We start from the raw sequence: 26,156 nt of genomic DNA, 5'->3' as shown, positions 1-26,156 counted from the left end.
CACCTAGGGACACGTCACGTAGGGACACGTCACGCAGGGACACGTCACATAGGGACACGTCACCGTTAAGGGACACATCACGCAGGGACACGTCATGCAGGGACACGTCACCGTTAAGGGACACGTCACGCAGGGACACGTCATGCAGGGACACGTCACCGTACAGGGACACGTCATGCAGGGACACGTCACCGTACAGGGACACGTCACGCAGGGACACGTCACGCAGGGACACGTCACGCAGGGACACGTCACCGTACAGGGACACGTCACGCAGGGACACGTCACGCAGGGACACGTCAGGCAGGGACACGTCATGCAGGGACACGTCAGGCAGGGACACGTCATGCAGGGACACGTCACGCAGGGACACGTCACGCAGGGACACGTCACGCAGGGACACGTCATGCAGGGACACGTCACCGTACAGGGACACGTCACGTAGGGACATGTCACGCAGGGACACGTCACGCAGGGACACGTCACCGTACAGGGACACGTCACGCAGGGACACGTCACGCAGGGACACGTCACGCAGGGACACGTCACGCAGGGACACGTCACCGTACAGGGACACGTCACGCAGGGACACGTCACGCAGGGACACGTCACGCAGGGACACGTCACCGTACAGGGACACGTCACGTAGGGACACGTCACGCAGGGACACGTCACGCAGGGACACGTCATGCAGGGACACGTCACCGTTAAGGGACACGTCACGCAGGGACACGTCACCGTACAGGGACACGTCACCGTACAGGGACACGTCACGCAGGGACACGTCACCGTACAGGGACACGTCACCATACAGGGACACGTCACGCAGGGACACGTCACGTAGGGACACGTCACGCAGGGACACGTCACCGTTAAGGGACACGTCACGCAGGGACACGTCACCGTACAGGGACACGTCACCGTACAGGGACACGTCACGCAGGGACACGTCACCGTACAGGGACACGTCACCATACAGGGACACGTCACGCAGGGACACGTCACGCAGGGACACGTCACGCAGGGACACATCACGTAGGGACATGTCACGCAGGGACACGTCACCGTATAGGAACACGTCACCGTACTGGGACACGTCACGCAGGGACACGTCACGTAGGGACACGTCACGTAGGGACACGTCACGCAGGGACATGTCACGCAGGGACACGTCACCGTATAGGGACACGTCACCGTACTGGGACACGTCACGCAGGGACAAGTCATGCAGGGACACGTCACGTAGGGACACGTCACGCAGGGACACGTCACGCAGGGACACGTCACGCAGGGACACGTCACCGTTAAGGGACACGTCACCGTACAGGGACACGTCACCGTTAAGGGACACGTCACCGTACAGGGACACGTCACGCAGGGACACGTCACGAAGGGACACGTCACGTAGGGACACGTCACGCAGGGACACGTCACGTAGGGACATGTCACGCAGGGACACGTCACCGTACAGGGACACATCACCGTACAGGGACACGTCATGCAGGGACATGTCATGCAGGGACACGTCACGTAGGGACACGTCACATAGGGACACGACACCGTACAGGGACACGTCACTTAGGGACACGACACCGTACAGGGACACGTCACTTAGGGACACGTCACTTAGGGACACGTCACTTAGGGACACGTCACCGTACAGGGACACGTCACATAGGGACACGTCACCGTTAAGGGACACGTCATGCAGGGACACGTCACGCAGGGACATGTCACGCAGGGACACGTCACGTAGGGACACGTCACCGTACAGGGACACGTCACATAGGGACACGTCACGCAGGGACACGTCACCGTACAGGGACACGTCACGCAGGGACACGTCACGTAGGGACACGTCACCGTTAAGGGACACGTCACCGTACAGGGACACGTCACCGTTAAGGGACACGTCACCGTACAGGGACACATCACGCAGGGACACGTCACGAAGGGACACGTCACGTAGGGACACGTCACGCAGGGACACGTCACGTAGGGACATGTCACGCAGGGACACGTCACCGTACAGGGACACGTCACCGTACAGGGACACGTCACATAGGGACACGTCACCGTACAGGGACACATCACCGTACAGGGACACGTCATGCAGGGACACGTCACGTAGGGACACGTCACGCAGGGACATGTCACGCAGGGACACGTCACCGTACAGGGACACGTCACCGTACAGGGACACATCACCGTACAGGGACACGTCACCGTACAGGGACACGTCATGCAGGGACACGTCACGTAGGGACACGTCACGCAGGGACACGTCACATAGGGACACGACACCGTACAGGGACACGTCATGCAGGGACACGTCACGTAGGGACACGTCACGCAGGGACACGTCACATAGGGACACGACACCGTACAGGGACACGTCACCGTACAGGGACACGACACCGTACAGGGACACGACACCGTACAGGGACACGTCACATAGGGACACGTCACCGTTAAGGGACACGTCATGCAGGGACACGTCACGCAGGGACATGTCACGCAGGGACACGTCACCGTACAGGGACACGTCACGCAGGGACACGTCACGTAGGGACACGTCACCGTACAGGGACACGTCACATAGGGACACGTCACGCAGGGACACGTCACGCAGGGACACGTCACGCAGGGACACGTCACGTAGGGACAAGTCATGCAGGGACACGTCACGCAGGGACACGTCACGCAGGGACACGTCACGTAGGGACACGTCACCGTTAAGGGACACGTCACCGTACAGGGACACGTCACCGTTAAGGGACACGTCACCGTACAGGGACACGTCACGCAGGGACACGTCACGAAGGGACACGTCACGAAGGGACACGTCACGCAGGGACACATCACGTAGGGACATGTCACGCAGGGACACGTCACCGTACAGGGACACATCACCGTACAGGGACACGTCATGCAGGGACATGTCATGCAGGGACACGTCACGTAGGGACACGTCACATAGGGACACGACACCGTACAGGGACACGTCACTTAGGGACACGACACCGTACAGGGACACGTCACTTAGGGACACGTCACTTAGGGACACGTCACGTAGGGACACGTCACCGTACAGGGACACGTCACCGTACAGGGACACGTCACCGTACAGGGACACGTCACATAGGGACACGTCACCGTTAAGGGACACGTCATGCAGGGACACGTCACGCAGGGACATGTCACGCAGGGACACGTCACCGTACAGGGACACGTCACGCAGGGACACGTAAAGCAGGGACACGTCACGTAGGGACACGTCACCGTACAGGGACACGTCACATAGGGACACGTCACGCAGGGACACGTCACCGTACAGGGACACGTCACGCAGGGACACGTCACGTAGGGACACGTCACCGTTAAGGGACACGTCACCGTACAGGGACACGTCACCGTTAAGGGACACGTCACCGTACAGGGACACGTCACGCAGGGACACGTCACGAAGGGACACGTCACGTAGGGACACGTCACGCAGGGACACGTCACGTAGGGACATGTCACGCAGGGACACGTCACCGTACAGGGACACGTCACCGTACAGGGACACATCACCGTACAGGGACACGTCATGCAGGGACACGTCACGTAGGGACACGTCACGCAGGGACATGTCACGCAGGGACACGTCACCGTACAGGGACACGTCACCGTACAGGGACACATCACCGTACAGGGACACGTCACCGTACAGGGACACGTCATGCAGGGACATGTCACGTAGGGACACGTCACGCAGGGACACGTCACATAGGGACACGACACCGTACAGGGACACGTCATGCAGGGACACGTCACGTAGGGACACGTCACGCAGGGACACGTCACATAGGGACACGACACCGTACAGGGACACGTCACCGTACAGGGACACGACACCGTACAGGGACACGTCACATAGGGACACGTCACCGTACAGGGACACGTCACGCAGGGACACGTCACATAGGGACACGACACCGTACAGGGACACGTCACTTAGGGACACGACACCGTACAGGGACACGTCACCGTACAGGGACACGACACCGTACAGGGACACGTCACCGTACAGGGACACGACACCGTACAGGGACACGACACCGTACAGGGACACGACACCGTACAGGGACACGTCACATAGGGACACGTCACCGTTAAGGGACACGTCATGCAGGGACACGTCACGCAGGGACATGTCACGCAGGGACACGTCACCGTACAGGGACACGTCACGCAGGGACACGTCACGTAGGGACACGTCACCGTACAGGGACACGTCACGTAGGGACACGTCACGCAGGGACACGTCACGCAGGGACACGTCACGCAGGGACACGTCACCGTACAGGGACACGTCACGCAGGGACACGTCACGTAGGGACACGTCACATAGGGACACGTCACGCAGGGACACGTCACCGTACAGGGACACGTCACGCAGGGACACGTCACGCAGGGACACGTCACCGTACAGGGACACGTCACGCAGGGACACGTCACCGTACAGGGACACGTCACCGTACAGGGACACGTCACAGAGACCGGACCAGACCCACCGGGACCAGACCCACCGGGACCAGACAGACCAGGACCAGACAGACCAGGACCAGACAGACCGGGACCAGACAGACCGGGACCACACAGACCAGGACCAGACAAACCGGGACCAGACAGACCGGGACCAGACAGACCAGGACCAGACAGACCAGGACCAGACCCACCGGGACCAGACAGACTGGGACCAGACAGACCAGGACCAGACAGACCGGGACCAGACAGACCAGGACCAGACAGACCGGGACCAGACCCACCGGGACCAGACAGACCAGGACCAGACAGACCAGGACCAGACCCACCGGGACCAGACAGACCGGGACCAGACCCACCGGGACCAGACCCACCGGGATCAGACCCACCGGGATCAGACCCACCGGGACCAGACAGACCGGGACCAGACAGACCGGGACCAGACAGACCGGGACCACACAGACCAGGACCAGACCCACCGGGACCAGACAGACTGGGACCAGACAGACCAGGACCAGACCCACCGGGACCAGACAGACCAGGACCAAACAGACTGGGATCAGACCCACCGGGACCAGACCCACCGGGACCAGACAGACCAGGACCAGACCCACCGGGACCAGACAGACCAGGACCAGACCCACCGGGACCAGAGACCAGGACCAGACCCACCGGGACCACACAGACCAGGACCAGACCCACCGGGACCAGACAGACCAGGACCAGACCCACCGGGACCAGACAGACCAGGACCAGACCCACCGGGACCAGACAGACCAGGACCAGACCCACCGGGACCAGAGACCAGGACCAGACCCACCGGGACCACACAGACCAGGACCAGACCCACCGGGACCAGACAGACCAGGACCAGACCCACCGGGACCAGACAGACCAGGACCAGACCCACCGGGACCAGACAGACCAGGACCAAACAGACTGGGATCAGACCCACCGGGACCAGACCCACCGGGACCAGACAGACCAGGACCAGACCCACCGGGACCAGAGACCAGGACCAGACCCACCGGGACCACACAGACCAGGACCAGACCCACCGGGACCAGACAGACCAGGACCAGACAGACCAGGACCAGACCCACCGGGACCAGACAGACCAGGACCAGACAGACCGGGACCAGACCGACCAGGACCAGACAGACTGGGACCAGACCCACCGGGATCAGACCCACCGGGACCAGACAGACCAGGACCAGACAGACCAGGACCAGACCCACCGGGACCAGACAGACCAGGACCAGACAGACCGGGACCAGACCGACCAGGACCAGACAGACTGGGACCAGACCCACCGGGATCAGACCCACCGGGACCAGACAGACCAGGACCAGACCCACCGGGACCAGACAGACCGGCCCAGACAGACCAGGACCAGACCCACCGGGACCAGAGAGACCAGGACCAGACCCACCGGGACCAGACAGACCAGGACCAGACCCACCGGGACCAGAGACCAGGACCAGACCCACCGGGACCAGAGAGACCAGGACCAGACACGCCGGCCACAACATGGATCAGCATCAACCACAAGCTAGAACCTGATCTGAACCCCGATCAGCCAATCAGCACATAAACCGCTCTGGATTATGTGCTGAAATATTTCATTTCTACTCTGCATTTCGTTCAAATAAAGATAATTATATATATAATACAAATAAAATAAAGTTAAAAAATGTTTTTTTCTTTAAAAAAATTAAAGTGAAAAAAGTTATTTTACATTAGACATGTATATTTATAGAACAGCCTTTCATCCCCTTTTTTAGATTTTTATTTTTTGTTTTTTGTAGGCATATATACATATATATTTATATATATATACATATGTATATTATATATTTTAGAGATTATTTAACGTGATGTTTTGCTTTAAAATGACCACAGTAAAACATGTAATCACTGCAGGTAAAGCTTTGTTTAGTTACAGCGATAGAAATGTTGGGAACAAGAAATCAGGTGGTTAAAAACGCTGAATAAAGCCTTCCTGATGGCTTTTATAACGACTCTCACAATGACACAGGAAAATAAAAGCTGTAAATCTGCAGCCGGAGCCTTTAAATCCCTCCAGGATTACCACCAGTAGCTGTTCCTGGTAGAACTGTAACCAGAATCAGGAGCTCCCAAACCGAGAGGCTGTGCACAGGTTACAGATCAATAGCTAACTTCACGTGGTTAAAAGTCTGCAGACCAGTCCCAGACACGAGCTCCCCGATCATCCGGACCGGTCTCAATCACTCGACCTGGTTCAGAATGAGCCAAAAACAAATGGAGACACGTGTCGGATCGAGCAGCCTCCTGACAAACACATATACAGATCAGAACATGGAACCTACATGCTATACTGGATGTTCCATGTTTTGTCTTTGATGCAAACAGTGAACTTCCTGAAAATCCTGCTCCAGAAACACAGATCTGACCTACTGTGCTCCACTTTCCTCCTATTTCTGGCTGTGTGTGCTGAGGGGCAGTTAAAGGTGAAGCGCTGCAGTTGTGGAAGTGACAGCTCTGTCAGCAAAACAACAACACGCCTGCAAGCCTAACGGAAAGCTGGTGTTAACTTCATCAGATCTGACAAACATTCATCTTCTGCCGCTTATCCGGGGTCGGGTCGCGGGGGCACCAGCCTAAGCAGGGAAGCCCAGACTTCCCTCTCCCCAGCCACATTTGCCAACTCTGCGGGGGGATCCCGAGGCGTTCCCAGGCCAGCTGAGAGATGTAATCCCTCCAGCGTGTCCTGGGTCTTCCCCGGGGTCTCCTCCCAGAGGGACGTGCCTGGAACACCTCCCCAGGGAGGTCCAGGAGGCATCCTGACCAGATTCCCGAGCCACCTCAACTGGTTCCTCTTGATGCGGAGGAGCAGCGGCTCTACTCTGATCTCCTCCAGGATGACCGAGCTCCTCACCCTATCTCTAAGGGAGAGCCCGGCCACCCTGCGGAGGAAACCCATTTCAGCCGCCTGTATACGAGATCTCCTTCTTTCGGTCACGACCCACAGCTCATGACCATAGGTGAGGGTAGGAACGTAGATCGACTGGTAAATCGAGAGCTTCACCTTCTGGCTCAGCTCCTTCTTCACCACGACAGACCGGCACAGAGTCCGCATTACTGCAGACGCCGCACCGATCCGTCTGTCCATCTCACGCTCCATCCTTCCCTCACTCGTGAACAAGACCCCGAGATATTTAAACTCCTCCACTTGAGGCAGGACCTGACTCCCGACCCGGAGAGGGCAATCCACCCTATTCCGGCTGAGGACCATGGTCTCAGATTTGGAGGTGCTGATTCTCATCCCAGTCGCTTCACACTCATCCGCAAATCGCTCAAGCGAGAGCTGGAGATCACGACCAGATGAAACCAACAGGACCATTCGGACATTGATTTTTTTTAGCCTTCCGAAAAGGCATGCCAGGAAGCACACAATGTTATAACTCGTGTTGGTCTTTTACTTGAATGTTTATTGATTGACCACAGGTCATAAACCTGAAACACACATAAACGACATACGTGAGTACAATATATTTTCCTAAATATATTTTGCAACAAGGAAATGAAAGAGCTGGCATAAAACAACACCGATATCAGTGACTACATTTCCCAGAATTCTGAGCGCCTACTGGGCATGCGCAAAGCAGCGCTCTACCTCTCCCATGTAAACAATGCACTCGTGTACCGCACGTTTTACTCGCAATGCACAGAAAAAACAATCGGATAATAACATGCGTAACACTGTAATAATTTACAAGAAACAAAACACCGTTTACCACACCGTAAACATCACCGGCCGCTGTCGACTGCCCAAAGTTACCCGTTTCTCACTGCAACTAACAGTGCTAACAGGAACTAGCAGCACCCCGGTATTAGCCGTCCCCAAAATACAACTTATGTCCGACTAATAAACTTTACCATCTGGAGCTAACACAGTGGGATAACAACATAACATACACAAATATTTATATGTAAACATTTTCCCCTTTTCTTACTGTACTGGCAATTATTACATACCAACGGGCCGTGTACTCCTGACAACAATTCAGTGAAATAAGTCCTCTCCAGAGGGAAGTTAACCCACGGAACTGACGCATGCGCACCTTTTCATCTCAAACAATCATACTCATCTGGTTTAATCATTTGTGTTACTACGTCATCCAACAATCTTAACACCTCCCACTTGGCCAACTGATTGATAATCCAAGGAGGCCACCTTAAGTATGCTAATTACACAGTCTTTGGATGCCCATGTTGGTCCTCAACTGGAATCAACACCACTAACCTCCAAACATCTCTGTGGAGGACAATAGTTGTGGGCAGTTTTAAGTCCTTCACTCTGGCTTTGGATACAGAAGGGGCAGGTAGTCCCATGCAGGTCTTTATGTCTGCGTCTCGAACAACTCCTTTCTCATCTAGATACGTTTTAATAACCCGGCCAAGTCGGAACTGCCCTCTCAGGGCATTCTGGTTGGCGATCCATACCACGTCTCCAATCCTGAGGTTTCTTTCTGTTCTGTGCCACTTGTGGCGAATGAACAAGTTGGGTCCTGCAAGCTCACTTCACTTTGTCCAGAACTTGTCAACTCCAGTCTGGACAGCCCTCAATCTGCGCCAAGAGTGAGTTTCCATATTGATCCTCTCCTCCCTGTCCGGTATGTCCCAGGATAAGGGAATTGGGAGTCAAATACTCCACAGTGTCCTCTTGCTCCTGTGCTCTGGCATCAATGGGTCACTCATTGGTTAGATTAGCTGCTGTGTAGAGAAGGGTCTGAAACTCCCCCCAAGTATAGAAACCAGTAGAGCTGCCTAGGTTATTAAGCGCTCTTTAAATGGGCTTTACAGCTGCCTCTGCTGCTCCATTTCTGTGAGGTGCATCTGCAGGGTGGGAGTCCCACTGCCACTCTGTACCATTCCGTGCTGCCATGTCCTCAACTGATGTTTTTTGCACACAGTTCAGGTGCCTGTATAGTTCTCTGAGAGCAGGCCTGGCACCCAAGAAGTTAGTACCTCTATCTGACCATAACTTTCTAGGATGTCCTCTTAGAGAAGTAAATCGGAAATAGGCCTGAAGAAAACTCTCAGAAAACTGGTCGTCGACAAGGTCAGCATGAACAGCCCTTGAACCCATGCAACAATACACAACTCCCCAGACCTTCTTTTTGGTTCTTTTCTTGACAGCGTCCATGACTTCAAAAGGGCCAAAGAGGTCTAGAGTGGTATACTCGAATGGGTTTCTCTACTGGTACGCTCTTGAGGAAGGTTACTCATCACTTGCTGGCACAGCCGAGACTTCCGCATCTTGCAAGTGGTGCATTCATTGACCACCTTCTTAACTATCCTCCGACCTTTAACCACTCATGCCCTCTTTCTAGTACAAATGGAAAGGGACCAACGGCACAGCTGCTCCATCCCTAGTCCAAGATTGAATTCTACCACCACAAAGTAAGTGGCCTGTATTGGTGTCTTTGAACACCACTAGGCGGTTCAGTGTTGTGTCTTGAAAGTTCACTCCATCTTGGGCAGCAACGGCTAGGTCTTGGAAGGCTGATGTTCTTTCTTCTACAGAGAGTTTAGGGCCTCTTGCCTCCCACTTTGGTGACTTTGGAGCATGATGTTTAACATTTAGCCAGGATTCAGTGGCTCTTCGCACCCAAGCAACTGTCCCACACAGCTTCACCAAGCTGCTGAATCTTTTGGGACCAACAAGGTGCACTAGAGCTCCACTCCAGAGTTTTTTCATTGGTGTTGTTCCTCCTAGAGTCAAACTTTGATCTTTTAGTGCTGGTTGCAACACTGACTCTTCTACATTTGCACCGTCATCAGTTTTTCTGGGGCTTGATAAGTTTTTTGTCTGACCGAGTGATTACAGCTTAAAATGCCTTCCTTTGCAGTCTCTTGATGTCATTTGCAACGTGAGTCACTATCTCATTAGTCACCTTTGTAGGCCACTGAGATTCAGGTAACCTCAGGAACTCTGGGCCTCGTTGACACTCTGACTCTTCACTAAGTTCTTCAGGGATTGCTCCTCTTGTAATGATGTCTGCGATATTCAGGGTGCTCTCAACCCACCTCCAGTCTTCCACTGGCTCAGCCTTCTGGATCTCTCCGATGCGGTTGGCAAAAAAGGTCTGGTAGCAATAACTGTCATTGTGGATTGCTCCCAAAATTGTTTGACTATCCACAAAATGGATCTAGCGTGCAACCTTAATGCGACAGTGCTTCTCAAAGTATTTTTTCAGACGGATGGCAAAGACAGCACCGCAGAGCTCCGCCTTGATTACATCTCCTTTCTGGTCAAATGGGGTAAGCTTGGCTTTTGATTCAACCAACCTCACAACAATCCCAATTTGAGTCTTCCACCGGAGATATAGGACAGCGCCATAGGATGTTTCACTCCCATCAGAGAATGTGACTCCCAGTGGTGGGCCTATAGCTCCTGGTGGTGTGAGACTTCTTTGGAAACTGATCTGGCCGAGTCTCACATATTCTTTGAAGAGCCTTATTGAAGACTCCCGGAGTTTTGAAGACAGTGGGGCATCCCCGGTGTCTTTGTTTGGATTGCTTATTTTTGCTTCTTGGTAAGCCTCTCTTACCAGCATCACTCCTTTTTGCTTTGCAGGTGTGGCAAGACCAATAGGGTCATAGAGTCCAGGGATCTGGCTTAGCAGTACCCGACGAGTCAATGGGTCTGGAGTTGTCTCTGACTTGATCTTCATGCAAATTAAGTCCCGTCCTCATTTTTCCTCTTTTTCTTGAGAAATTTATGGTCGTCAACACACAAAGTTTGTCAGTTTCTGGTTCATAGCCAACTCCCAGCGCCTTGCTTTCCTCATCCCGCATTTGGTTGGGTAACAAGAGTTTTGAGAACAGGCCCAGGTGGCAGACTGGGACTACCTCTGGCTGTGGCATCAGACCTCCCACTTTGACCTGACCAGACCCATGGCTTAAGAGAAAACCCTCCAGCTTCTAAGATCTTTTCTACCCCTTTAGTGATCTTTTCCAGGGTTTCAAGGTCATTGAGGGACGTCAGGACGTCATCCACATAGCTGTCTTCGACCAAATCCAGACACTCCTCGACCAAGGCCTCAAACTGAGGCAAGTTGGCTGTCTCTCTCATGGCAACTTGAGCAATAGATCCCGCGGGTTTGTCACCGATGTTGACCTTGACAACAGCAAAGACCTCAATTTCATCCTCAGGGTGATCTCTCCAGAGGAATCGATGGAGATGAACTTCTCTGTCCTTTAACCAGACAGAGTTATACATCTTTTTTATATCGCCTAGGGCAGCATGCAACCCAGATCTGAATCTAAGAAGAACTCTTCTTATTTGATTTAAGACATCTGGGCCTTTGTACAGCAAGTCATTTAAACTTACTCCCATGTACTCTTGGCTGCTGTTCCACACAATTCTCACAGGGGTGGTGGTAGAATGAGGATTTGGGGCAACAAGATGTCTTTCTGTGTTCCGAAAAGTTGCTTCCACCACTCATCTGTTGTCTGGTAGTGTTGCAGGGTCTCCCCTCCAAGGGTAAGCTGCATCCCAATGAGGCAGGCTACTATGCTTGTCAGCATGAACATAGGTGAGGCACTCCTTGATCTTTTCCAGCTCTCGTTCCTCTCCTAGAGTAATTTCCTTGCCTCCAGGAGGACACCTGCCACACTTGCAGCCACCACAGTGAGGATCACATGCTGCGACAATGCTGTCCCACTTGAACCATTCCAAGACTTCTTTGTTAGTAGTTGCTGTACTTCGAGGAGCTGTTTCTTGTCCTCCTACCAGAGCTTCATTAGATCCTGCCGAGTTGAGGAGAATCTCTCTATACGTTCTTGAGACTGTTCTCATAGACCGGGCAAAGTGAGTTTCAGACTTGTGCAACTCTAGGTCTATTACCTCAAAAAGGTCGGGATGAGTTCCACCAACAGTTTTTCCCATGAGACTATCCCAGAGGACGAGATCTCCTACCATCTTAATTGGTTGTGGGACCAGGCGACCTTCCCTGTGACTGATCAACAAGTCAATTTTCTCAGGGCGGACTAAGTCTTGGAGCTTTACATCTGGGAAGAATTTATGCAGTTGCTGCGGTGTGACTGCCCGATTTACCTTTGCAATGTTCTCCAAGCCATAACAGAGGAGTTTATGTTCCACCACAGCCCCTTTGGGGGTTTTTACTCGTAGTCTCAGAGTATATCTTTTGGTGAAAACTGTCCTCTCCATGTCTCCAACTCCTTGAATGATCAGCTTAATGTTCTCGCCTTTCAGTTTGAGACGCTCAGCAGCTTCATTGGAGATATAGTTGGTATCCGAAGCAAGGTTAATCAGTGACTAGATGGCCTGAATTTGTTCTTACCTCCAGTAGCATCATTATGACTGCGTGCTCCAGGTTATCACTAGTGTTGCTGAGATCTTGTTCGAGAAGGCTTCTTTAAACTCTGCCTTTAGCTCTGGAGACAGTTTGGCAAGAAGCTCCTCTTGTTTGTCAGTAAGTCCAAGGCCCCTTCTTTCAACAGTTGAATTACTCTGCTTTCCGTATTTTTTTCCATTCTTTTTGATCTATGGTTTTGGGCAGAGCAAGTAGTTGTGATCTGTGAACCCTTGTTTTTGACAGTCATCCTTTGAACACAGATACTTCTGGGCACAGTCTCCGCCTTCACCGTGAAAAAGTAAGCACTTGAAACACGCTCCTGCTCTCTTTAACTGAGCTTTCTTGCTTGCCAAATTAAGCTTTCTGAAAACATTGCAGGCAAACAGTTTGCCTGCATGCTCATCGTTGCCACATTCGATGCATAAGCTTGGTTGAGAGCCTGAGTGAGTGTTTCCTAAGGTGGTCCTGGTGAAAGATTTCTTTTCCTTTCTTTTGTCATTAGTTGTCCCCAGATTACTAGCTGGGCTAGGCTGTAATTGATCCAACTCCTCGAGAATGTCCTCCTGCCTTTTCAGGAACTGCAATAGACAGTCAAAGTGGTTGCGTGGTGAAAACCTACTTTCAGGGTCGCTTCTGTGTGTTAACCACTTTTTCTTTAGAGCCTCAGGGAGTTTACTTTCAATCGACTGTACCACCACTCGATTTTTAACAGCATCCTCTTCCCCTAGGGCTTGGAGGTCATGCAGAGCCCTTTCCACAGACTGAATCAGTTCAATTGTCTTTCTGGGATGGTTTCCCTTGACGGGAGGGAGTTCTTGTAATTCTTTTGAGATCCGCAGCACTGTTTTTGGTTTGTTGCCATATTTGTTGTCCAGAAGCCTAAACACGTCGTTAACAGATCCACAACTAGACAGCACAAGGTTCTTCTTCACCCTTTCATCTAGGCTACTTAGGAGATGGAATTTTTTCACATTCTCCAAACCATATGGGTTTCCTAGCTGTTGGAGATCCTCCCACTCTGCTTTCCAGCGATAGTAAGCTCTCATGTTCCCAGTAAACATGGGAAGGCGTGCTCGCTCTAGACTGATCTGGGGCTTAAAGTTGTAGGCCATGGGAAATGGGATGGGGTTAGTTTGGTTGGGTTCTGGTTGATTATCAGGGACAGTTTCTAGCTCACTGGTCTCACGATGCCCACTGCCCTGGTCTAGTTCAGCTCTGTTTTCTGGTTGTATCTCTTCTGCTCTTTTATCTTTTCCCAGCTTGTCTTCATCATCAGACCCTTCCAAGCTATAAGAACTGCCTTGCCAGGTTCATTTATCCCACAGATTGTCACGCCGTTTCCCCAGTTTTCTGATAAGGTCTTCGGACTCTGTCACTTTGGCTCTAGGAATCAACTCCAACCACTCGTTTAATCCTTTTTCGAGGTCACAAACCTCCCGTTCCAGGGTTCTGTTTGTTAGTTCACACTGCCTTCTTGTCATCTGTTGATGGTCCGCTGCCTCAGCTTGCTCGATAGCTAACTCAGCCTCGTTAGCAAGGGTGGTAATTTCCCCTTCAGCAAACCTGATCCAGAAGCTCTCTTGAATGATCTGTTGGGCTTCATCAAACTTAAAGTCGCATTCCACTGTTTTCTTGTTGATGGTATCCGCCTTTTTTTCAGATTCATCATCAGCTGCTTCTCTCAGGGCTGTGGTATAATCAAACCCAGTATCTCTGACTTTGGAATATTCCCATTTAAAATTTCCCCACTCATTCTTCAATTCAGCTTCACTTAAAGCATTGACTCTGGAAATAAGGTATTTGGCTCTTTTGGTAAATGCAGTCTGGGCTGCTGATCGCTTCTGCTTAAGCTTCTCCAGCTCCTCCTCTGTTGCTGCCATTTCTATGTCTTGTCTGGCGTTGATCAGCAGTTAATAAGCTTTTACTGTGGACGGAGCCCTTGATTACTTGCAGACTCTGTCTTCTCTACAGTTTTTACTTATTTGTTTGCCAGTGAGTTAGTGAATAGGCAGACAGCTTTGCAGGTGGACTGTTAGCCTTTGTCAGAAGTTAAGCAATCTTCAATGGACACTCCATTCTTCTGGCTATCCACTGGTTGATGACTGTTCGGACATTGATTTTTTTAGCCTTCCGAAAAGGCATGCCAGGAAGCACACAACGTTATAACTCGTGTTTGTCTTTTACTTGAATGTTTATTGATTGACCACAGGTCATAAACCTGAAACACACATAAACGACATACATGGAAGGAAATGAAAGGGCTGGCATAAAACAACACCGATATCAGTGACTACATTTCCCAGAATTCTGAGCGCCTACTGGGCATGCGCAAAGCAGCGCTCTACCTCTCCCATGTAAACAATGCACTCGTGTACCGCACGTTTTACTCGCAATGCACAGAAAAAACAATCGGATAATAACATGCGTGACACTGTAATAATTTACAAGAAACAAAACACCGTTTACCACACCGTAAACATCACCGGCCGCTGTCGACTGCTCAAAGTTACCCGTTTCTCACTGCAACTAACAGTGCTAACAGGAACTAGCAGCACCCCGGTATTAGTCGTCCCAAAAATACAACTTATGTCCGACTAATAAACTTTACCATCTGGAGCTAACACAGTGGGATAACAACATAACATACACAAATATTTGTATGTAAACATTTTCCCCTTTTCTTACTGTACTGGCAATTATTACATACCAACGGGCCGTGTACTCCTGACAACAATTCAGTGAAATAAGTCCTCTCCAGAGGGAAGTTAACCCACGGAACTGACGCATGCGCACCTTTTCATCTCAAACAATCATACTCATCTGGTTTAATCGTTTGTGTTACTACGTCATCCAACAATCTTAACAACCACGTCATCCGCAAAAAGCAGGGACCCAATCCTGAGGCCACCAAGCCAGATCCCCTCAACACCTCGGCTGCACCTAGAAATTCTGTCCATATAAGTTATGAACAGAATCGGTGATAAAGGGCAGCCTTGGCGGAGTCCAACCCTCACCGGAAACAAATCTGACTTACTACCGGCAATGTGGACCAAGCTCTGACACCTGTCGTACAGGGACCGGACAGCTCGTACAAGGGGGTCCGGTACCCCATACTCACGGAGTACCCCCCACAGGAGCCCCCGGGGGACACGGTCGAACACCTTCTCCAGGTCCACAAAGCACATGTAGACTGGTTGGGCAAACTCCTATACCCCCTCCAGGACCCCAAAGAGGGTATAGAGCTGGTCCACTGTTCCGCGACCAGGACGAAAACCACACTGCTCCTCCTCAATCCGGGATTCGACTATCCGGCGGACCCTCCTCTCCAGGACCCCTGAATAGACCTTACCAGGGAGGCTGAGGAGTGTGATTCCCCTGTAATTGGAACACACCCTCTGGTCCCCCTTCTTAAAAAGTGGGACCACCACCCCAGTCTGCCAATCCAGCGGTACTGCCCCGATGTCCACGCGATGCTGCAGAGACGTGTCAGCCAGGACAGCCCCACAGCATCCAGAGCCTTAAGGAACTCCGGGCGGATCTCATCCACCCCCGGGGCCTTGCCGCCAAGGAGCTTTTTGACCACCTCAGCAACTTCAGCCCCAGAGATAGGAGAGTTCAAAACGTCCCGAGTTGAGGTCAGCAGCTCCCCATCTCCACTGTACACAGTGTTGATGGAGCACTGCTTCCCCCTCCTGAGCCGCCGGATGGTGGACCAGAATCTCCTCGAAGCCGTCCGGAAGCTGCCTCCAGAGTCCCACAGGCCAAGAAGGCCCGATAGGACTCCTTCTTCAGCTTGACGGCATCCCTCACTGCTGGTGTCCACCAACGAGTCCTGGGAATACCGCCACGACAGGCACCAACGACCTTACAGCCACAGCTCCGGCTGGCCGCCTGCCAGATCTGACCGGCTTCCTCCCCCACCATCTGAGCCAACTCACCACCAGGTGGTGATCAGTTGAAGCTCCGCCCCCCTCTTCATCCGAGTGTCCAAGGCATGTGGCCGCAGGTCCGACGATACGACTACAAAATCAATCATCAAACTGCGGCCCAGGGAATCCTGATGCCAGGTGTACATATGGACACCCTTATGCTGGAACATGGTGTTCGTTATGGACAATCCATGACGAGCACAGAAGTCCAATAACAAAACACCATTTGGGTTCAGAGGGGGGGACCATGCCTCCCAATCACTCCCCTCCAGGTCTCACTGTCATTGCCCACGTGAGCATTGAAGTCCCCCAGCAGAACAATGGAGTCCCCAGAAGGAGCACCCTCCAGCACTCCCTCCAAGGACCCCAGAAAGGGTGGGTACTCTGAACTGCTGTTCGGTGCATAAGCACAGACAACAGTCAGGACCCGTCCCCCCACCCGGAGGCGGAGGGAAACTACCCTTTCATCCACCGGGGTAAACCCCAACGTGCAGGCACCAAGCTGGGGGCTGATGAGAATGCCCACACCTGCTCGGCGCCTCTCACCATGAGCAACTCCAGAGTGGAAGAAGGTCCAGCCCCTCTCGAGGGTTCTGGTTCCAGAGCCCAAGCCATGCGTGGAGGTGAGTCCAACTATATCTAGTCGGAACCGCTCAACCTCGCGCACAAGCTCAGGCTCCTTCCCCACCAGAGAGGTGACGTTCCACGTCCCTAGTGCCAGCTTCTGCAGCCGAGGATCGGACCGCCAGGGTCCCCGCCCCTTGCTGCCGCCCAGCTCACACTGCACCCGACCCCTACGGCTCCTCCCGCAGATGGTGAGCCCACAGGAGGTGGGGCCCATGTAACCCTTTCGGGCTGAGCCCGACCGGGCCCCATGGGCGAAGGCCCGGCCACCAGACGCTCGCTCTCGTACCCCACCTCCAGGCCTGGCTCCAGAGGGGGGTCCCGGTAACCCGCGTCCGGGCAAGGGAACATTTCTGCCCAAGTTTTTCATCATCATAGGAGTCGATGAGCCGTGCTTGGTCTGGTCCCTCCCCTAGACACCTGTTTGCCATGGGTGACCCTACCAGGGGCATAAAGCCCCAGACAACATAGCTGCTAGGATCTTCGGGACACACAAACCCCTCCACCATGATAAGGTGACGGCTCAGGGAGGAGCAACCGCTGTCAGAAGGTGAAAGTGATGAGCATCAGGAAGAGCAGGAGGCTGGTTTGCTGGCTGAATAAAACCTGAACCAGGGCCGGAAACTCATCCTGGTCCAGACCCAGATCCATGTGGTGTCCATGGTCGGGGCAGAAAAATATCATCATAAACCATGGATAATGATTTTGTACGACATTCAGGATCATTCTCATGTTTATCTTAAAGAAATTATATGATAAACAACTTGAAATTTAGAGAAAAATAAGTTTTGATAATATTTTATGTCATTTAAGCTTGTATGTTGTTATTATCAAAAATATAGTTTACTACATTTAATTTTTCTAAAATAAATTTTACACATTTGAAAGTTAGTGATAATTTTTTATTTAGACAATATTTAGTACGATTTTAAAAATTTATTATATTGTATAATCTCATCAATATCTTTATTTTATATTTTATTTACCTAATTTTTTTTCACATTTTATATTTTTATGGTATATTTTTTATATAAAACAGTGAAACATTTCTATATTATTATATGAAAATTTTTTAAAGAAATTCAAAAATTTAGTAAATTTTATGCTTTTTAAATTTAAAAATATTTTTCAAAACATTACACAACATATTTTATTTTATCATACATATATTTTATTCAAATATATTTAGATTAATTTGTTGCTTCATATTTATCTAATTTAACACGTTTATATTTGGTATATGCTGATCTGTCTTTTAGTGTATTTATTGTGTTTTATGTTTTGGGTTTTGTTGTGCTGAATGTTTCTCAACATTATTGCATTTAAAGAGCTTCATAAATAAAATTTGGTGGCATTTGATATGTTTAAACATGTTTACGTTCATTCCAGCTTATAAAAGCACCAACATGGAACCTGGAGGAGATGAATCCAGTCTTTCAGGAGTAAAAGTTGGGATGCAGATAAATCCCTGATTCCTAAAAGCTCCGTTCCAGAAGAAACATCCCAACATTCCTGACTGGGAAGAGGAAGCGTGCCCTCATTCCTTCCAGGATGTCTCCAGAGGCGTTCAGGTACAGCAGGAACGATGAGTGTTTCTATAAATAACGCAGGTAGGCGAAGCCTAAATCTGAATGCTCTACATGTTCTGAGAGCCAGAGAGGTTTTGCAGCTCACGGCCAGCAGGAGAAGCCACGGATTACGCTGCAAGCCCTGCCATTGGCTGGCAGCATCTGTTGTCATGGTGTTCAGCCCTACAGATGGTAACCGTGGTTACCGTGGCAAGGAGGAAGATGCACAGTGCAGCTGGAAGATGCGAAACAGATCAGACGGACAGACAAACAGGAAGTGGACGAAGATGCTGATGGAGATGAAGACTTTTGACCTTCTTAGCAAACAAGCAGAATAAATCTGTACGGAAGATGAACACTAAGATGGACCAGGTCAGCTCCGGATCAGGATGTCAGCAGAAGCAAAGCCTACCTGATAGACAAAGCCCCGGCTGGGGTCCACGGGGAGCATGTTGCAGCCCGTCAGGTGGGGCGGATGCCCGCGACCTCCGCGGCAGCAGCGGGGAAATAAGAGGCTGAGGGCCTGAACCCGGCTCGCAGCTCCGTTTGCTGCCGATTGTTGCAGGAAATGAGAGAGAGGCAGGAGAGGAAGAGGAGAATCAGGTGATCCTGGGTCCGGGAGCGGCTTCAGGCCGGGAAAAGCTGCAGGGAAACGCCAGCAGCTCCGCTGCAGGGTCGCATCAAATGTTCCTGACAAGCGTCCATCCGACAACCCCCCAGAGATTAGCGCTCTGACATCACCGAGCCGCGCGAGCTGCAAAGCTCACAGCTGTTCCGCGTGCACGTGTGTGTGTGCTGGCATGCGGGTGTGTGACTGCAGAGGTGAACATGCTGCTCGGGCTGCCAAACGCTGACGGAGGCTTTCCATCACATGGAATCCTGGAAAGTTTTGATCAATGATGTTCAGCCCGTCTGCAGCTGCTTCCTCTTCCTCCACCTTCATCCTCCTGACGTCCAGAGATTTCCCTCCGATCATGTCCTCGTCCTCCTGCTCGTCTGCAGCAAGAAAAACCACCAAGTCCAGTTCAAAACCAGGACTGGATCCTCTTCCCGTCTCGTCTGGCAGACCAGCACGTTGTTCTGTTTTCCATCGTCACGGTTTCTGCTCTTTATCCTCATTTTATTTTGAAACCAATTTGTTTTTCTTCCTGTTTTATTTTGTGAAGCATGACTGTTTACTTCTGCTGCCTTCAGTGTCCTCAGCATGACCGCTAACATGAGCCTCCAGTCCGGCTCCGGTCCGGATCCGGTCCGGCTCCGGTCTGATTCTAGTCCAGTTCCAGTCTAGTTACAGTCTGGCTCCATTCCGGCTCCAGTCCGGCTCAATTCCGGTTCCAGTCTGACTCTACTCCTCCTCCAGTCCGGCTCATGTGTGATTCCAGTCTAGTTCCAGTTCAGTTCCAAACCGGCTCCAGTCTGATTCCAGTCCGATTCTAGTTCTCCTCCAGTCCGGTTCCAGTCTGGGTCCAGTCTGGTTCCAGCCTAGTTCCAGTTCAGTTCCAGACCGCTTCCAGTTCGGTTCCAGTGCAGCTCTAGTCCAGTTCCAGTCCGACTCCAGTCTGATTCCAGTCCGGTTCCAGTGCAGCTCAAGTCCGGCTCCAGTCCTACTCCAGTCTGATTCCAGTCCGGTTCCAGTCCGGCTCCAGTCCGATTCCAGTAAGATCTCTAGTCCTTCTCCAGTCCGGTTCCATCTCAGGTTAAGTTTTTAAATCTAAATTTATTTTTTTTTCCAGAAACATTTTAATGAAATAAAATCTGTTAAAACATCTGAAGATGAATGAATTCATGTCAGCTGCAGAAAGCTAAATGGCTTATTTATCATTTCATTTCTTAGTTTTTAAGCCTTTCAATAATTTTTATTGTTTTATTTTAATTTTAAAAAATATTAAAATTTGAATAAAAAAATATTTCAAATTAATAAAGATAAAATTTAAAAGAATTTAAAAGTGAAAATGTCCTTTTTTAAAATAAAGTTTTAAAAGTGTTTTTCCTTTACGTGAAGATATTTAATTCGTAACTAAAAAAAACTAGAATATTGAATCCATCGCTGCGGATCTTTCAGACGTCGCTGAATAGTTTTAACACGAAACAAAAGTTTGATTTCACGTGAATTTAAGCAAAAAACTTTCAACTTTTAGCATTAAAATTATTTCATTTCTGTTTTAAATAGTTTTTTCACCAGCATTTTCACTGGACTGGTCCTACTGGAGCCTTACTGGTTTAACGGTATGGCTAACCTACATGTGGACTGCTCCTACTGGAGTCTTACTGGTTTAACGGTATGGCTAACCTTCATGTGGACTGGTCCTACTGGAGCCTTACTGGTTTAACGGTATGGCTAACCTTCATGTGGACTGGTCCTACTGGAGCCTTACTGGTTTAACGGTATGGCTAACCTTCATGTGGACTGGTCCTACTGGAGCCTTACTGGTTTAACGGTATGGCTAACCTACATGTGGACTGCTCCTACTGGAGTCTTACTGGTTTAACGGTATGGCTAACCTTCATGTGGACTGGTCCTACTGGAGCCTTACTGGTTTAACGGTATGGCTAACCTACATGTGGACTGCTCCTACTGGAGTCTTACTGGTTTAACGGTATGGCTAACCTTCATGTGGACTGGTCCTACTGGAGTCTTACTGGTTTAACGGTATGGCTAACCTTCATGTGGACTGCTCCTACTGGAGCCTTACTGGTTTAACGGTATGGCTAACCTTCATGTGGACTGCTCCTACTGGAGTCTTACTGGTTTAACGGTATGGCTAACCTTCATGTGGACTGCTCCTACTGGAGTCTTACTGGTTTAACGGTATGGCTAACCTACATGTGGACTGCTCCTACTGGAGCCTTACTGGTTTAACGGTATGGCTAACCTTCATGTGGACTGCTCCTACTGGAGTCTTACTGGTTTAACGGTATGGCTAACCTTCATGTGGACTGGTCCTACTGGAGCCTTACTGGTTTAACGGTATGGCTAACCTACATGTGGACTGGTCCTACTGGAGTCTTACTGGTTTAACGGTATGGCTAACCTTCATGTGGACTGCTCCTACTGGAGCCTTACTGGTTTAACGGTATGGCTAACCTTCATGTGGACTGCTCCTACTGGAGTCTTACTGGTTTAACGGTATGGCTAACCTTCATGTGGACTGCTCCTACTGGAGTCTTACTGGTTTAACGGTATGGCTAACCTACATGTGGACTGCTCCTACTGGAGTCTTACTGGTTTAACGGTATGGCTAACCTACATGTGGACTGCTCCTACTGGAGTCTTACTGGTTTAACGGTATGGCTAACCTTCATGTGGACTGCTCCTACTGGAGTCTTACTGGTTTAACGGTATGGCTAACCTTCATGTGGACTGCTCCTACTGGAGTCTTACTGGTTTAACGGTATGGCTAACCTTCATGTGGACTGGTCCTACTGGAGTCTTACTGGTTTAACGGTATGGCTAACCTTCATGTGGACTGGTCCTACTGGAGTCTTACTGGTTTAACAGTATGGCTAACCTACATGTGGACTGGTCCTACTGGAGCCTTACTGGTTTAACAGTATGGCTAACCTACATGTGGACTGGTCCTACTGGAGCCTTACTGGTTTAACAGTATGGCTAACCTACATGTGGACTGGTCCTACTGGAGCCTTACTGGTTTAACAGTATGGCTAACCTACATGTGGACTGGTCCTACTGGAGCCTTACTGGTTTAACAGTATGGCTAACCTACATGTGGACTGGTCCTACTGGAGTCTTACTGGTTTAACAGTATGGCTAACCTACATGTGGACTGGTCCTACTGGAGCCTTACTGGTTTAACAGTATGGCTAACCTACATGTGGACTGGTCCTACTGGAGTCTTACTGGTTTAACAGTATGGCTAACCTACATGTGGACTGGTCCTACTGGAGCCTTACTGGTTTAACAGTATGGCTAACCTACATGTGGACTGGTCCTACTGGAGTCTTACTGGTTTAACAGTATGGCTAACCTACATGTGGACTGGTCCTACTGGAGCCTTACTGGTTTAACAGTATGGCTAACCTACATGTGGACTGGTCCTACTGGAGTCTTACTGGTTTAACAGTATGGCTAACCTACATGTGGACTGGTCCTACTGGAGCCTTACTGGTTTAACAGTATGGCTAACCTACATGTGGACTGGTCCTACTGGAGCCTTACTGGTTTAACAGTATGGCTAACCTACATGTGGACTGGTCCTACACACTCAGAAATAGAGGTACCAGCTTGTACCTAAAAAGGTACAAATGCTTGTCGCTGGGGGTGTACTCTTTTGAGAGACATTTCTGTACCCTTCAGTTCTGGTGTATTTTTGTACCTTATCAAGTTCAACCTCACCTTATCAAGTTATGATTTTTATGTTTTTCACAGCATTAGGTCTGGTCCATTCCACTTAACAATATTATCTTATCTTTAATCTAGAAATAATCTTCAAAAACTCAAAATACTGACCAGACATACACTTAGTTTGCAGCATCTGACCTTCATTGTCTGATGTAGTAAATGACTGTTAAGTAGTACTACTGTCATCACTCAACTCTGCTCTAGTTTGTAACATTACAGCCATTAACATTACATTTTTCAATGCTGCAGGTACCCTTATGATCAAAAAGGTACAAATTTGTACTTTATGTCACTTTGAACCCTTTTTCGTACTCTGAAGGTGTTTCTGGTCTCTTAAAGACCAGTATTGTACTTTTGAGACAACACTTCTTTAAAATGTAGCTATAGGTATAGAAATGTCCTTATCTTGTACCTCTATTTTTGAGAGTGTACTGGAGTTTTACTGGTTTAACAGTATGGCTAATCTACATGTGGACTGGTCCTACTGGAGCCTTACTGGTTTAACAGTATGGCTAACCTACATGTGGACTGGTCCTACTGGAGCCTTACTGGTTTAACAGTATGGCTAACCTACATGTGGACTGGTCCTACTGGAGCCTTACTGGTTTAACGGTATGGCTAATCTACATGTGGACTGGTCCTACTGGAGCCTTACTGGTTTAACAGTATGGCTAACCTACATGTGGACTGCTCCTACTGGAGTCTTACTGGTTTAACAGTATGGCTAACCTACATGTGGACTGCTCCTACTGGAGTCTTACTGGTTTAACAGTATGGCTAACCTACATGTGGACTGGTCCTACTGGAGTCTTACTGGTTTAACAGTATGGCTAACCTACATGTGGACTGCTCCTACTGGAGTCTTACTGGTTTAACAGTATGGCTAACCTACATGTGGACTGGTCCTACTGGAGCCTTACTTGTTTAACAGTATGGCTAACCTACATGTGGACTGGTCCTACTGGAGTCTTACTGGTTTAACAGTATGGCTAACCTGCATGTGGACTGGTCTGAAGCAGGACTTTACTGGACCCCCGGGTGCGACTGGAGGTCTGGAACAAACCAGAACTTACCTGAGATGTTGGTGCAGTCTCCAGTTTGGCCACTAGGTGGCAGTAAACGCTGCATTGTGGAGCTTTTATAGTAAAAACGGTTGGGGACGATAATAAGAGACGGAGTTCCCTCTGAGGTGTAAACACATCAGTTCAGAGCCGCTGCTCTGGCCTCATGAGCCCGTTTGGTTTTTAAGCTTCACCGATCGATGTTCTGGATCAATCGCAGCGTTTTACACAACTGGATGTTTTCCATTGACATCAGGCAGCGAGTCGATGACATGCAGACAGAAAAAAGTCTAACTCACCACATCTTTAGCTTCTTGAGAACTTTGGTCCTGAAAAAGAAGAAAATCGAGTTAATAAAATGTGAACTATGGAACTAAAAACCTTCTAATCCCGTTTGTGACCAATCAGGCGGACACAGAGCTCCTCATGCTGATACACATCCTGCTGTAACCATGGCAACGCCGGCTGCTTGCTGCGTAGCAGCCTGATTGGGGTGGGGGGGGGGTAAGGACTCACAATGACGGAGAAGCAGCCAGACTGCATTGAGACTGCAGGGGAGGCAGGACGGCCATCATCATCATCATCATCATCACCAGCTGGAACACCAAGTCCAGGTCTAACAACCCCCCCCCCCCCCCAATCAGAGCATCAGGTCTCAGTAAATCTCACATCTTCTGTCCAGCCTGCTAACGAGCTGGACCAGACCCAGACCGGATCAGGGAGCCCCACCTGAGCGGGTTTTCCTGGTCTTTATCCCCCCCACCTGCTGAACCTGCGCTGACATGACCATGTCCAGACTCCTCATTAACCTGCCAGATTCTGAGAAAAACGGGTCCGAGTCCTGCCGGGGTGCCCCCCCGCCCCCCACCACATATTGACCTCTTCTGTGGTAAAAAGCTGAAACTGTTGCAGAAACATCTGCAGATCTGCTGAAAGCCTGAAGCAGCTGCAGGAGAAGCTTCCTTCTCATGGTAGGAATCCGCGTCAGTCACGATGCGCGGCGGCGCGTGAGCCGCGGTTTGCGCTGAAACGGAGCTGAAAGCGGCATCTCACCGGGAGGAGCGGCTCCATCTGCGCTCCTTGGTCCGTGATGTCCATCTTTGTCTCAGCTGCGCCTCAGAGTCACGCGCGTGGCGACGCAGGTCTGATCCTGTGGACGGAAAGCGCGGAATAATCTGGCTCCTTCACGTGCGGCGGCCAGGTTCCCGTCCTGCCCTACATAACTTACGCATGGAGGAGGGAGGCTGCGCTCCCCTCCGCACGCGCAGCGGAGAGGCGCAAAGAGGGAGCGCAGTGATGCTGCGCCTCCACGCTGCAGCTCGGAATTTTTATTTCAAAAGGATGGGATGTAAAATGTCAAATAATATATAAAACGCTCAATTTGCAGCAAAAAAAAAAAAAAAAAAAATCATGTTTCAAAGCCGTTATTGATCATCTGATCGATAACTGCCTGCAGCTTGGAAATAAAATTCACATTTTCATCATTATGAAACATTTTATTCTGTAAAATACGAGGCTGTAAATAAAAACAGCAGCCAATCACTGCTTGTGGTGACTTGTAGTTGCGGCACGCGATGTTCCACCAGCAGCGGCGTCACGACCGCCGCGAGGACGCCGCACCTGCCGCGCCGTGCGCGGGCGCCCTCTGGCGGCCGAAGCGGCGCGTTTCAGGCTCCATTCCGCAGAGGAAAAACTAAAACATCTAAAAGATGATT

The 26,156-nt window shown here is 50.5% G+C and overlaps 1 protein-coding gene across 1 annotated transcript in view; it reads right to left on the bottom strand.

Annotated features, from left to right (window-relative positions):
- Positions 1–25,539, bottom strand: part of LOC306773923 (sodium-driven chloride bicarbonate exchanger-like) — a gene marked incomplete at both ends in the record, with an annotated part of 107,454 nt that extends 81,915 nt beyond the window's left edge. Inside the window, 1 exon segment of the mRNA XM_079263868.1 lies at positions 25,495–25,539. Within this exon segment, the coding sequence (XP_079119994.1) occupies positions 25,495–25,539 (45 nt within the window).
- Between the last annotated feature and the right edge of the window lie 617 nt (positions 25,540–26,156).

Source organism: Telmatherina bonti (assembly GCF_933228915.1).
Source record: "Telmatherina bonti genome assembly, chromosome: 24".
In the NCBI taxonomy this organism is placed as follows: Eukaryota; Metazoa; Chordata; class Actinopteri; order Atheriniformes; family Telmatherinidae; genus Telmatherina; species Telmatherina bonti.
The sequence above is the reverse complement of the archived record's forward strand: the minus strand, read 5'-3'. Positions and strand labels throughout refer to the sequence as shown.